We start from the raw sequence: 15,826 nt of genomic DNA on the forward strand, positions 1-15,826 counted from the left end.
CCACACTTTCAGGTATTTGTAAGATAGCTCGCGACCTTTCCATAGTTCATATGGTGTTTTATCATTTTTCTTGTGAGAGATTTTGTTGAGAATGTAGTTTGCCGATAATATAGCTTCCCCCCACAAGTTCTGGGGTAAGCCTGAATTTATCAATAAGGCATTCATCATTTCCTTTAGTGTTTGATATTTACGTTCGGCAACACCATTTGATTGAGGCGAGTAAGGAGCCATTGTTTGATAGATACCGCTAGATTCTAAACAAAACTCATCAAACGATGCGCCATATTCTCCACCTCTATCGCTATGAATTATTTTAATTCATTTATCAAGTTAATTTTCAACTTTTGTTTTATAAGTTCTGAATGCTTCTAAGGCTTCATCTTTATTTCTTAAAAGAAAGACATAACAGAACCTTGTGCAGTCATCGATAAAAGTAACAAAATACTTTTTACCTCCTCTAGTTTGCACGAATTTTAAGTCACATAGATCACTATGTATTAACTCTAGAGGAGTTGTTGACCTTTACACTGAATGAAAAGGTAGTCTCGTCATTTTTGCTTCCATTCGCACATCACATTTGTGTGTTTCGTCAACATTGACGTTTGGTAATAAATTTAATTTGACGAGACGTTTTAGAGTTTTATTATTGGCATGCCCAAGTCGATCATGCCATAAATTAAAACACTCAACAACATAGCTGGAAGCTTTTGTTTTATTACCATCAAATTAATGGTGTACAGTCATTACAATCATTTTGAACAGACTCTGTTCTAAGTACCCCTTACCTACGAAGACACCATTCTTCGTAAGTACAAAGTTGTTGGACTGGAACACTAGTCTGAAACTGGATTTAACAAGTGCTGATCCAGAAACTAGGTTCTTCCTGATGTCGGGAACATGGAGCACATCAATGAGTGTTAGCTCCTTCCCAGATGTCATTTTCAGAACTACTTTCCCGAGTCCGATGATCGGGGATGTTGTGGAATTGCCCATATAGAGCTTTCTTCCACTTATCAGAGTATACTTGAAGAACATCGCTTTATCAGAATAGATATGACGTGTCGCTCTAGTATCGATCCACCACTGCTTCGGGTTGTCCACCACCATGTTGGCTTCAAACACGACCGCAGTGAGATCTAGTTCCATGTCGTCAGAAGTTGAGACCTGGTTCGCAGCATCTTTCCGACTCTTGGTTGGTTTCTTTGGGCGTCTGGAGTCTTTGGACATGTGCCCTAGTTTTCCGTAGTTGTAGCAAGTGCCTTTGAACTTCTTGCCTTGGTTCTTCTTTTTGAATTGCTTCGGCTTCTTAGAGTTCGTCTTAGCCAGGTTGGACATCTCGTTGACTGTCCGCTTCGTTCCTCTAGAGTCAGATAACTTTCGATTATCTTCCTCTATTCGTAGCCTTAGGATCAGGTCTTCAAGTCTCATCTCCTTTTGCTTGTGCTTCAGGTAATTTTTGAAATCCTTCCATGATGGAGGAAGTTTCTCGATTACCGCAGCTACTTTGAATGACTCGTTCAACTTCATGCCTTCGGCATCCAGATCATACAGTATTAGTTGCAAGTCTTGGACTTGATATGTCACGCTCTTGGAATCCACCATCTTGAAATCCAGAAACCAGTCGACGATGAATTTCTTCAACCCGGCGCTTTTGATTTTGTATTTCTTTTCAAGTGACTCCCATAGAGATTTTGTCATCTCTATTGAACAATACACGTTATACAACGTGTTGTCCAATGCGTTGAGAACGTAGTTGCGGCACAGGAAATCTTCGTGCGACCATGCATCGCATGCAGCCTTACTATCAGAATTACCTTCCATAGCGACTGACGGGTCTTCATGCAAAAACCATACGAGGTTTAACGTTGTCAGGTAGTACAACATCTTCTGCTGCCATCTTTTGAAGTCAGCTCCGTTGAACTTTCCACTTCTCTCCGGGTGGAACGGTGGTCGGAACCGACTTTTCTCTGTGTGGAATGACGGTTGGAACATCGTTGATCGTAGCCATTTCAGTTTGCACAATATCGTTTTATGCTTGTCTTCCCGTTTGTCTTTAACGATGAACTGTTGGCTCCGGTGTAGGATCGAAAAGAATTTAGATATCTCCACAATGACATGATATTGTCCACTTTGGGCCTAGGCCCTCATGACTTTGCTCTTGGGCTCTCCCCAAAAGGCCACAAGCAATGGAGATATCTTTTCTCTTATAAACCCATGATCTTTCCCATGTGTTTCCAATATGGGACTATGTTTGCAACCTTGCAACCCCAACAATCCTCCCCTCAAACAAAGGACCATAGGCTTCCCACGTTCGATCCTCGACCCACCAGGTCTTCCTGCCCCTCGGTCCACCCGACCTACTAGGACTTCCTTGCCTAGTCGCAACTAGGATTTCTTGCCTGGTGTCTGGTCCTCTTGATCCAAACATAGGAGCCCCCACTTTCTTTGTTCGAGGTCAATATTGTACTCACATGGTTCAATCAGACCATAGCTCTTGTGCACAGTCGGCGGTTAAACCTTCTGGCAGTCCGGACTCTGATACCAATTGTTGGATCGAGAAGCACTAGAGGGGGGGTGAATAGCGCTCACGGCTTTCACACTTTTCGAATTCGTACGAATAAAAACAAACACAGCGGAATTAAAGAACAAGTAGATGAACACAGTGGATTTACTTCGTTCGTAGCCTGTGACGACTCCTACTCGAAGGCCCGCGATCCTTGATCGCTTTCCGTGGGCAACAACTAAAAGCACGAGAATTATTACAAACTAAGTACAAATTAAAACAGTAATTAAAAATACCGACAACACTTAGAGAATATGAATTCTGGAGCTCAGGGTCGTCGGAAAGTAGTCGCAGCACTTCGGGAACCTTTCATTAGCAGCTAATCGTGTATAGGGATCGCTTGGAATTCTTGTTATGAGCTGCTGGTCGAGATCCCTTATAAAGGGTGCTCAAGGCACCTTCTACTATTCACCAAGGCGCCTTGAATGAGCCGAGTCAGTCGCGGAGATAAGGGCTGAACTGGTCGAACCTTATCAGGTTCAAGGCGCCTTCAGCCTCTTCAAGGCGCCTTCATCAAGCTGTCCAAGGCGCCTTGGCTTCCTTCAAGGTGCCTCCAAGCTTGCTTTGCAGCTAGTTCAGGTTTTGCACCCGAGGCGCCTCCAAGCTCCATGAAGGCGCCTCGGTACTATTCATCCGAGGCTAATTTTGTACTTTGGTCCCTGCAAGATATGTTAAACACAAAAATACCCTGCAGCACAAAGTTAGCTCATAACACATAAGTGATAGTATAAAAGTGAAACTTTGATAGTCTCCGGACTGTCCAAGTCTGACTTCGGGTTTCCAACCGGAAACCCTAGGTCGACCCAACGCCTACTGTTCCCTCTGCGAGGAACAGAGCGGGGTAGCGTTGATCTGGTGCAACCACCAATCATGTAATTTTTTCGCGGTGTTTTTAAATTTTTCGGAGTCAACTGAAATTAGTATTATTACTATATTCCAGTTTTTTTTTTCGTTCGTTCGTATCAATTTCGCTCGAGGTTGGTGCAACACCACTCGAGTTAGTTCTCTTTTCAAGTCTTTACTCCCGCACTGCTAATCCAAGACGTAGTCTTGGGACATATTTTTTTTTCTATTCCTTTTTGCATATTCTCTCAATGGCCCAACAAGAGGGTTTCATCACCTTCCGTCCCCCGCTCTTCTCTGGAGAAGATTTCGGGTACTGGAAGGGACGGATGGAGACGTTTCTAAAGATCCAGTTCGAGATGTGGATGATCATCTGAACTGGATTTCATCTACCGACTGACACTGATGGAAAACCTACTCCCTGCGAAGACTGGGAACCCTCCTTCATCAAGAAAGTGGAAGCCAACGCTAGAGTTACCTGCACCCTCCAGTGTGGACTGACCAAAGAGGAGCTCAACAGAGTCGGTCCATTCTCATCAGCAAAGGAGCTTTGGGAAAAGCTGATTGAACTTCACGAGGGAACCTCCAACACGAAGGTGAGTAAACATGATTTACTACTTAATAAATTATACAATCTGAGAATGCAGGAAAATGAGACGGCAACCCAGCTTCACGCGCATATTCATGATCTCCTAAACGACCTTCACGCAATCGACCAAAGAATAGAGAACCGCGACATAATAAGGTACGCACTAAGCGCTTTTCCAAGGAACACCTTGTGGGCATCCATGGTTGATGCTTACAAGGTTTCTAAGGACCTCTCTTCAATCAAATTAGACAAACTATTTTCGGAATTAGAATTGCATGAACAGACTAATGCACGCCCGGTCGAGAAAGGTGTTGCTTTAATTGCAGGTACCAGCAGAACGCGTGAATCAACGTCGAGGTGCAAAGCTAAGCCCAAGGCCAAAAATGAATCAGATGCAGAGGACGATGATGAAACTGTTTCTGAACTGATAAAGCTCGTACAGAAAGTATGCAAGTCGAAAAAGATGAATCAAACAAACACGAAGGACAAATCTGAAGTCACCTGTTACGGCTGTAACCAGAAGGGGCACTACAAGCCAGATTGTCCAAACAAGAAGAAAAGAAGGAAGGAATTAAAGGCGACCTGGTCCGAGTCATCAGATGAATCCGAGTCTGACGCAGAAGAACCGACAAGCTTCTTCACGTTGCCAGTACAAGTAAACATTGACGAAACCGAATCCGAATTCGAGTCCGAAACCGAGAGCGAGTCGGAAACTGAGTCCGAGCGAAGCCACGGATACGCATCCATTTTCGAAGGACCGAACCCAACTATAAGTGCCTTACTTGCCGAAACTCAATTAGATGATCTGCAAAATTTAATTCCGTACTTGCTTAAAAAGTTGGTTAAATCAAACATCCGGGTTAAGTCGCTCCAAAAGGAGGTAACAACCCTTAAGGGAGCGACTGACTCGAGTTCTTTAACTGAGTCAGTTCTAACTGAGTCAGTTCAAATTGAAAGTTCAACTCAAGTCCAACAACTTGAGGAAGAAAATTTCAATTTGAAAACTCAAATTAAAGAACTCAAGGACACGTTGGAACGGTTCACCTTGGGTTCCAAGAATCTGTATCTGATTCTTGGAAAACAGCGAGCCATTTACAACAAATCCGGACTTGGATTTAAGACCAAAACAAAGTTTATATCATACTTGTCATTAGTAAATAGAAATAATAGAAACATAATTCAAGCATGGGTCCCCAAGTCAAACTTGATTAATCAAGTTGGACCTGGTCACTATTGGGTCCCCAAGGATCAGATCCATTACCTTGATAGATCATATCGAGGCTATGATCCAGGGGAGCCTATAGAAAGACCATCTTTACCAATAAATAGAACTGATTGATGCTTGTTTATTTATTTTTCCTTGCAATATACATGCTTAGACTAGGATAGCTTAAGGCACTAGGCGTAATTTACACTTGCTAGTTAAATCTAGGAGTTTCAAAAAGAAAATTGAATATATATTTCTTTGAGCGATTCTTTCTAGGAAGGGGTGGATGATCCCATACCCAAGAAGGTCTAGAGCCTCGCCCTGACCTGGGAATCAATGTTTGAAATACTTATTTAATTGACTAATTGGAAAACCTAATTTTAACTCAAATATAAATTAATCCTTAGAAACAATTTAAATCAAAGATAACCATCTCACAAAAATACTTAAGATTACCTGAGTGATAACTTAGAATTGGGTGAGATGGATCAAGGTTGAACTTAGTCTATAATCAATGTAATCTAATCAAATAAATCAACTTAACAAAATTTAATCTATTTAAACAATTTATAATCCTTTAAAAAAACTTATTGAAAATTAATTTTAAATCTTACTTTGAAAATCATTTCAAAATACTTTGAAAATTAACTTCAAAACTTATTTGTAAAATCCTTTGAAAATTAATTTCAAAATTTATTTTTAAAATACTTTGAAAGTTAATTTCAAAATCCTTTGAAAATTAATTTCAAAACTTAGTTGTAAAATACTTTGAAAATTAATTTCAAAACTTAGTTGAAAAATCCTTTGAAAATTAATTTCAAAAATTATTTGAAAAATATTTTGAAAATTAATTTCAAAACTTATTTGTAAAATCTTTTGAAAATTAATCATTTGAAAAATACTTTGAAAATTAATTTCAAAATTTAGTTGTAAAATCCTTTGAAAATTAATTTCAAAAATTATTTGAAAAATACTTTGAAAATTATTTCAAAATAATCATTTCTTATACTTAGAATTTAGAAGAAATTTTGTTAGAAATTTTAAAAGAAACACTTAGACTTTAATGCTTACAAGAAAATTTGAAAAGCTAAGTGTTTACTTCAGTACTTATTTTTTTTCTCTCCCCTCTTTATTTTGATATATGGCAAAGGGGGAGAGTATAAGGAAATTCAAAGGAAACCAAAAGGTAACTAAAATCCAAAAATTCGAAAATGCAAAGGGGGAGAGCAAAGGAAAATTCAAAGGAAACCAAAAGGTAACTAAAATCCAAAAATTCAAAAATTCAAAACTAAAAGAAATCAGTTTAAGGGGGAGCTCATATTAAGGGGGAGCTTCAATGTGCTTAGGCGTTATCTATGCTTGTACTCATTTATATTTACCTTTATTACATTTTTTCACTTAACTTTGAATTTCGGTTGCCATAATCAAAAAGGGGGAGATTGTTGGTGCGGGAAGCATCCAACCAGAAACCCTAGGTCGACCCGACGCCTACTGTTCCCTCTCTGGTCGTAGTCGCTTTACGACTGTTGGAGCTGTCGAGGATTGCTGCTGGAAAGGATGCAAACTAAAATCGTCAAGGCTAGTGTTTAACACTATCTCCGTAAAATGATATTGCTCCACTACAGGTGCTAACGGATAGCAGCAATTCATTTCCAAGATACAACGACGTTGTCTCAAAGTAACAGCACTACAAACTTCGAGACCGGCGAACATTCTCGTAGGCTTTTTGGACTCTGAATGCAAAAGGAATGAATCTACTCTTAGATGCTTGGATGGGTTGATTAAATGAGTGAGTTTTTCCAACATCTGGGGGTTCTTCTTATACCAAGTGAAGAGGTGAGGTACCCTTTGGTGAGTACTCATCTGGACCGTTTAATCCAGAGGAGTGCATCCATTCAGATTGCACTTGATCTGGACCTTTAGATTTGAAAAATGTTGTAACCCTTTCATATAGCCTCTGATCTCAGCCGTTGGATCAAAGAGTTATATCTTTCCAAATCCCTTCTAATCTTAGCCGCCAAATTAGTCCTTTCAGTCTAACGCTTCATATTAGATCCCGTCACCAGTGGTCCGATCGCGACTCTTCGTGATTAATGCTCCAGATCGCATCACTTGCGATCTATCACCATCTTCGATACAATGGTTGCCACTAGTTTGCCCAGTCAACAGTTTGGTCATCTCTCCTTGCACGTACCCGTGCCACATCATGCCTGAGTAGTCAGGTGATATGTCACCGCCGCCTGCGCCAACAAAGAGAGCAAATCCTCTCAAGATCCAGTCCCGCCAACAAAGCACCCATGCACGGGTGGCAACCCATGGAAAGAGAGCACTTAATGCTTTTTATGTTAACTCCAATAACACATCAACATATATAAGGAGACAATATCTCCTTATTCTTTTAGATGTGAGACTATTACCCATCTACTAATTTTGGGTTTCACTTTAAATAATTATTTTCTCATTCATCCGTAATGGGTTTTGAGTAAATCAATAGTCTAGATTTATCTACGCGAAATGTAGATTTCGAATTTGAAGTCAATTCTAACTTTCATCTACTGATGACACCTCGTTTTTTCATTCGAAAAACCGTATTCCAACACAAACATCTATATCAAATCTGTGACCAGCTTTTACAGCGAACTAGTGGACAAGGCAGTGCGAATATGAAGTTCATAGAATGGTACGTCAGTCAGAAGCCGGGGCCGTGAAGGCATATGAGTTCTTCTGACCGAATGGATCTCTCTGGCCATGGACTAAGGTTGTGTGGAAGCCTTGCCTCATGCCCAAACATAGATTCACATTTTGGATGCTTGCACAAGGACGGCTACCGACAAAGGATCGCATTATTCCATATGAAGCGTGCAAGACTAGTCCGCTGTGCAAACAATTCAATGCGGAGGAGACAATTCAATGCCCAATTAGCAAAGCATTGTGGATCAGATTGAAGACATGGTTAGGCATGCCATATGAGATAAGCAGCCCAAGGCAACTCTTCAGTGTCTTCCGACGAACTTATCATGGAAATGGACGCCTCACCAAAGCTAGATACCTGGGCGTGCCATGTATGGTCTTTCTGCCGTGGCAAACTAGAAATAGATGTCAATACAGAGGGTGCTACACCCGACGTAGATAGGATGCTACTTAAGATTCAGACGCATGTCTTTGTTTTGCAAGCATCTAGACTTGTACATCACATTTTGATTTTATAAAGCATTTACCGTCCACCTAAAAAAAGACATGCACCAGAGGATAGAGAGAGTTGACCGAGCGGAACTCGACTCGGTCCACTCAAGTGAAGAATTCTGTGGATGAGAATGAAGAAAAATGGAATGAAAGAAAGAAGAATAAATGTATTTTGTGTACATAGCCTATCCGTCTCTTGGGATCGTTACATTACTTATAAGGACAGAAGAAAAAGATGCTGTTCCTGTATTGGTCTCCCCTCTTGCTTTTACTAGGGCGGCACTAACCATTTCTGACGGCGGCTACATAACCGTCGTCTTCTATGAATGTTATAACGTGCGTCTCTTTTCCCGCACTAGAAACTATTGTCTGTTGACATAATCAGCCTCTAACACCTTCTTGGTTGAATTTGACCAAGAATAAATATATGATTCTTTCGATCCCCTCCTGATAAAGGCTGCCGAGCTTTTTACATCATATTGTCGAGCTATCAGGCTACTGAGCTCCTGAAAATAAAAATGGCTCTCGAAACTATATATAAATTTGTTTTTATTAAAAACATAGTTGTGTGTCACAGATATCTCTAATGATTTTTATTATTTGTATAGATTTATTATACTCCAAAACAGTTAGTATCAAAAATGCATTAGTTGCCTTTTGTTAATTAGTAAAGAATTTTCGATATCAAAATATACAACTAGAATTTAATTCATCCGGAGCACATTTTGATTTATTAATAAAATATAATTATATTAGATTTATAAACATTAAAATATTTATGGCTTTAATATAAAAAAAATTATGTCTTGCCTTAATTTTAGATATAAAAAAAATATATATAGCTTCAAAGACACTTTGCTTTTAGGGAATTGTATGACCTCAACTTTTTTTCTCAAGCTTTGAATTAGTGATCAACATGGTAAAAAAAAAAACACTAGTGCAGTGGTTCAATGCATCAAGTTGGAGAAGAAGAAATCAAATGCTACCTTATTTTGATGCCAACTTGATTTTTTTTTTTTTCTTGAGACATGGATAACATTGAATGTGGAAATGAGGTGCAATGCACTTGGATTTGGAACCATTTTCACCGGAAGTTGATTAGTACTCTTTCAAGTTGCATCATTGGATTCACAGAGAAAAGCCTAAAATAAGGATGGAAGTACCTTCCTTGACCTACAAAAGATTCCGAAAAGACATTTTTACACAAAACAAATCGAGAAACAGAGTAGATAACATAAATCATAAAACAGACGAGGAAGAGGAGAAAGAACTAGCTTTCCTTCAATAAAAAAAATGGCAGAAATTAAAGGATGCGGCAAGTTGACCAACGTAGTATTTGTTTCACCTTTTGTAGAGCGATCATGGACTTTTTCATAATGCCAAGTACAACTGCACCAAGGCCTAGGGAGAAGCAAAGAGACAAGTTATCAAACAAAATGTTAGAGAATCTGTTAACTAAGGAAAATTACTGAAAAAAATTATGTAAAATCAATTCTAATTTATCTGTTGAGATAATCTGGAAGGATAATCTCAGGTTGCCAGTGGAACTAGTTTTGCCAAATTTTTGATGGTCCAAGTTACGGAGTTGATGCGATGCGTAGTAGAACAGGAGTCAATCGCCGAGTCGGAAAGGGAATTTACTCAGTATGATACCGAGGCCTGCGCTCAACATAATTTTTTTGAAATAGATTCTCCCCACATCCGACTGTGCTTCGAGATTCTCTCGAATCATTTGTTTCCCATGATACAACGACAAAACTATGCATGCAACCAAGCACTAGTTGTTCATGGCGAACTGAGAATGCATCCGAGTGCTATCACGAGTAGTTAGCCGAACGAATGCACGGCTGAGAGAGTTTTTGTGGGAAAACACGGGTGGACAGAGGTTCACTTCCTGTTCTTCCTCTTGCTCTCTCTTTTGCTTATCTTTCGCTATCCTTCTAATTTCATATTAATGCTTCCGTTACCCTCTTAAGAAGATAGCAAAAAGAGATTCGGTGGCAAAACGTTAGTTTATATACTTGGGTAAATCTTGCCACGAGTCAACCTTGATTCAGTACAATCCGGACCCTGAATTTACATCCACCCCTGTGCACCCATGTATGAGAGAGTCTCTCCCCATACATATGTATACAACATCAATGCATGTGTCATAATTTAAACCAATAATAAATCCAAGAGACTTCTAATGTGGAACTAACAACCCATACATAATAGAGCCTCTTCGTCTTCACCTCTTTATTCCATTTATATTTCCAATTCCCCACATGAATGGAATACATGGTATATGATAGCATTCAACAGTTGAGAAAAATATAAGATAGGTAGGTTTTACCCTTTAAACCTTCCCTTATGAAGATCTGTTTGCATACCGGCTAATAGTAGACATGATATCCTTGAGCTGTTCTGTCATTTGTGTAAGCATTAATGAATTTCACCCAATACTCTCTCTGATACAATTCAATTCTCATGAGTGAGTTCGTTCTTGATCATGAACACATCTGGTTCTGTGAGAAGTTCTAAGAATTATGTCTCCAATTCTCTTCGAAGTGGCACCACTTCTTTCCTACATAGGTGATCCCTCGAGAGTAGTTATCTGTAGGATCGAGACGTGCTAGAGGGGGGTGAATAGCACTCATGGCTATTTCGCTTTTTGGAAAACACAGAATTGACGCAGCAAAAATAAAGAAATAGAAACAATGCAATTGCTAACACACCAAGGATTTACTTGGTTTGGAGCTTGTGACGACTCCTACTCCAAGGCCCACGATCATTGATCGCTTTCGTTGGGCAACCACTATAGTATCCGAAAATCTTTACAAGTATTGATTACAAAGATGAAGCATACAAGTATTACATAAAATGAAACTAGTTACCGACGACTTGGAGAAATTGATTTTCTGGCTTGATCGTCGTCGAAGCAGCGTTTAGACATTTCCGGAGTGCGCTTAAGAGCTCAAGTTGTGATGAAAGAATGTTGTTTTGAAGTGTTGGTCGAGGCCTCCTTTTATAGCCAAGCTAGACCAAATCCAGATCCATTGATCTCGGGATCAGGATTGACTCGACGTTGATCAGTAAACCGATCCCCTTAATCGATCGATTGATCCTACCTGAATCTGCCCAGCTTTTCATCCAGATGTTGCTACTCGGATAAGAGTCTTTGTTCAGTTGACTGATCCAGCCGTTCAATCGATCGATCCGTCAATGATCCCCAACTTATCTATTTCGATCAACCCGGCCCAATTAAGTCACTGCTTATCAAGCATTCGGTCGATCGAACCCAAGGTTTGGTCGATCGATCCTTGGTCAAAACTTAATCGTAAGCTGATCTGATCTTTGGGGTTTGGTCGACTGATCCCAACATTTGATCGATCGAACATAGTAAAATCCTAACCAGTAAAAATATTAGTCTTCTTGCAAAATAGAGTTAGAATAAAAGCAAATTGTAAATTACCGAAAATGGGCGAACCACCATAAGGGAATTTTCTGAAATTTTTGAAGATTTTATGGGAATTTTTTGGAGCTCGTATGACGAGTTTAAGGGGATCAAATATTGGGCCCAGGAAAGCCTGTATAGGCTACCCCATTTTAACGAGGAAATATTTTTTTTTTTAATTCCCTTTCTTTTCTTTATATTTCTTTTCCTTCATTTCTTCTCCCGCGTGCCGAGCAGTCCCCGACGCCGTCCCCGCGCCTTCTCCTCTCACGTCGATCTCTGCCCTAACCGCACACAGCGGTTTCTCCTTCCCGAGCATACAAAACCGTGCCCGATCACTTCTCGCTTCTTCTTCTTCTTCTTCTCCCGAACTCCTTCCCCTCTTCTGATCTGCGCGCTGACGCCGACCGTCGTGCCCTAGATTTGGATTTGGTTCCTCGCCGAGCATCCCAACTCTGCTCAGGTTGGTTTTAGACAGGAGCAAGCAGTGCCAAGCCCTTCTTCTCGTTGTGCCCTAACCGCAGTCATCGTGCCCTAGATCGCCGGCGATTGGGAGCGTGCACTGATGACAAGGGTAGCTTCTTGAGTCATTTTCTCTTGATCCTCTCTAGCTTGTGCCCTAACACTGTCTATGATTGGGTAGCTGATCTCTATAGGGTTGATTGGTGTCTGGAATTGTTGATTTCTTTCTTGATCTGACAATGTGCCAGCGAGATCCCTTTTCACGGCAGATCGACACACCTATATTGGTTAGGTTTTGGATGGTTTGATCACGGAGAAGGTGTCAAGGTCAGTGCTACCAGTAAGTTTCTCAAATTAGGTTTTCTTTATGTTGCCTTGATGAATCTGGACCTTCTGTTCTTAATTGGAGTAGTAAGGGTGGATTCCAACCAAGTGTTGTGTGCTGTGGATCAACAACCATCTTGTTCCAGTGTCAACAGTGGTTAGGTATTGAGGTAAGGTGTAGGGGAATTTGATACAAATTGGTTAAGTGTGAATTAGGTTTACATTTATGTGTTAATTAGGGTTTTGCCCTAATTTGGTGTTAGAGATTTTATTTAGCTACTTATTTGAATTTAGCTAAATAAAATATATACATTGATTGGTACAGGACTTTGATTCGAGACGGTGTCTCGACAAGGGATATATTTCGGATACGATCTTCTTATTGGAGGTGGGTAGTTTGACTTATCTTTTTAGATATGTCATTTGATATGCATAGTAGTTTTTAACAAGTAGTAATAATTATGTTTCTTATCTGCATCGGTTTGTCACTACTGAATACCTGTTACATGCTTGTTTTGCTTACTTGTTATGCATTCCATGTTAATACCCACCTGATTTGAGATGCTGATAGAGGTAGTGACATAACCATGCCTTATTATGTTCAGGACCTAGGTTTTTTATACCTTATCTGATCTGTGTACCTAGACTATTGATTAGGTCTATTTATCCTATGGTACACATTATGTAGAGATGGATAGGATTAGGATATTTTTATGCTTAGTGTCATGCACCATCTCGCATGATTGCATGTTGTGCGATAGTCGGCTCAATTATTGTTAAGCACATCGCTAGTTACATAGCTCTGCACACACCACCACTCAAGGGTTAGTGGTATGTCAGGTAGGGTGTGTGGCAGTTCTGCTGTTAGGCTCCGCTGGTCCGGTGACTCAGCGTGGTAGCCGGCAGACAGTTCTGCTCTGTTAGGCTCCGCTGGTCTGGTGGTGCAGCGTGGTAGCCGACAGACAGTTTTACTCTGTTTGGCTCCGTTGGTCCACTCATGGGTAGTGTGACGTAGCGTGGTAGCCGGCAGAGATCCTTCCACTGGACTTGCTCAGGGAGATGAGAGCATTGCGCTCCCCCACTAATGATTTGAGATAGGAGAATAGGTGTACTCCGACAGCATCCTGTCCACTTGGTCACTCGGGAGTAGTGATGGTAGAGTGCACGGTTGTCACAACCCTACCCACTCGGTCTCACCATCATGTGTGAGATGGCAGACTGACAGGAGAGGTGACCAGGACATGTCATTGGCATCATACGCATTGATGCATTTATTGCTTGTGTTTGCTGCACTTATATGCTGCATATTTGGTGGATGCATATGTTTGACATGCATACAGGATTTATGATACCCTGGGTCTGACGCCCTTGTTATCCTTATACCAGGTCCTGGTTAGTATAGTTTTTCTCCTATATATTTCAGTTTGCATTTATCATTCCTATATCAGGAGACTGTTCGCATAATTATTGCTATTGGTTATTTCTTACTATGTATGTCAGTAGTTACTCGCTGAGGAGTTGACTCACCCCGTTGTTATTATTATTTTCAGGTTGAGGCTGTTCGGAGAGTTCCAATCGCTACTCCCCCTGCAGATCGCAAGGATGTGTGTTTCTATCTTTTGGTTTTCTTATTATACTGTACTAGTCTATGTTTTCAGACTTGTTCTGGATTTGGCACTTGGATCTTATGCGATCCCTTATTTGTCGATGGGTTTTCTTTTTATATATATTTGGATATGTTCTGCTACATGCCCGCCTGAGCGGTAGAAGAGGTGAGTTGCTTTTATTTACATCGATGTGATTTGTGTTTTATGGGTGTAGTTGAGTAGGATATAAGTTTTGAGCTTCATGGGTGTAGTTGAGTAGGAATATTGAGATGATTTCTGTATCGTTGTTTTAATTTGGTTTGTTTACTATCATAATGCGTGGTTGTTGTTTATTATTTATACATATGTTCCGGCCGTGTTGGCTGAGGTATCTGAATTGTTGTAGGAAGTTTCAGATTGTCACCCGTACAGGGGAGATGCTGCCGAAAATTCTTCTGGCAGGGACTATCTGGGGTGTGACAATATTTTTAGTATCAGAACCAAGTTTCAGATGCTTGGTTTTCGTATTTTGGTTTTGCGTGTTAATCTAATACCAATATTTTTGGTATCAGAACCCGGTTTGCGAGTCAAACTGGGTACTTTCAGATTTGTACGGATTCCCGTTATGATTATGTTTCAGAATTTCCTTTTGGATTTGTACGGATTTTCGTCGATTTTCTCGTACGGGATTCAGAGGTTATGTATGGGGACTGGACAGCGACAGTACATCTCCTGACGGCAAATAGGTAAAAAGGTAATTTTATAATTTTTATACTTGTAGTTATATCTGAGTTATAACTTAACAGATATGAGGAGATCTACGCATGTAGCTGCGAGACATGGTGTTGGACGACCACGTAAGAGCACTTTGGAATCTCTGGCAACGGACTCGCCAGAGATCCCTATTGGGTTTGAGCCAGTCGGTCAGGGACAGACTCAAGATACTGCAGATGCGTCGGGTTCTCAGACCTCGATGGCTCCTTTAGAGGTACCTACCTCGGCTGCACTCGCTATACCCACCCCTACCGTATTTACGGTACCACCAGGGGTACCACTGGCATATCCGGCACCTGCTTCGGTCGAGCCTACGGCGTATCAGGCACCACAGCCACTTGAACCTACAGTTTACCCAGCACCCGCACCAGCGGTACCAGTTGCTCCATTTCCGGCACCACCACCTACTGTACCTCCAATCGCAACCACTCATATTGACCCTACAGTACCACCAGTGGTATATGCCCGAGTTTATGCAACAGCACCGGGAGTACCTCCCCCGGTCTATCCAGTGGTACTACCTATACCACCAGCTCCAGTGATTCCACCAGTTCCCGCGACGATCCCTACCCACCTCACTAATATTGTCGCGGCACGAGCCTAGATTCCAGCATTGGCAGAGTCGATGAAGAGTCAATTCACATTATTCCTCGGGAAAACTGATCCGAGTGTGGCCCAGTCCTGGATAGAGGCTATGGACCGGACCTTCTTCTACATGGCTTGCTCTGAGTGGGAGAAAGCAGAGCTGGCTGCTTTCCATTTACGGGATGAGGTCGACACCTGGTGGGTTACGCAGCATTCCATCATAGGCAAGCATAACATCACCTGGGCCAGATTCAGAGAGGATTTTGAGAGCCAC

The 15,826-nt window shown here is 41.0% G+C and overlaps 1 protein-coding gene across 1 annotated transcript; it reads left to right on the forward strand.

Annotated features, from left to right (window-relative positions):
• Positions 1 to 15,001: 15,001 nt before the first annotated feature.
• On the forward strand, positions 15,002 to 15,571 carry LOC122026546 (leucine-rich repeat extensin-like protein 3). The gene has a single exon (XM_042585284.1). It carries the CDS (start codon positions 15,002 to 15,004, stop codon positions 15,569 to 15,571), a length of 570 nt encoding a protein of 189 aa, XP_042441218.1.
• The last annotated feature ends 255 nt before the right edge of the window (positions 15,572 to 15,826 follow it).

Source organism: Zingiber officinale, chromosome 10A (genome assembly GCF_018446385.1).
Source record: "Zingiber officinale cultivar Zhangliang chromosome 10A, Zo_v1.1, whole genome shotgun sequence".
NCBI lineage: Eukaryota > Viridiplantae > Streptophyta > Magnoliopsida > Zingiberales > Zingiberaceae > Zingiber > Zingiber officinale.

Excerpts from the sequence above, each read along its gene's own strand:
- LOC122026546 (XM_042585284.1), top strand. The coding sequence starts at position 15,002 with ATGAGGAGATCTACGCATGTAGCTGCGAGACATGGTGTTGGACGACCA.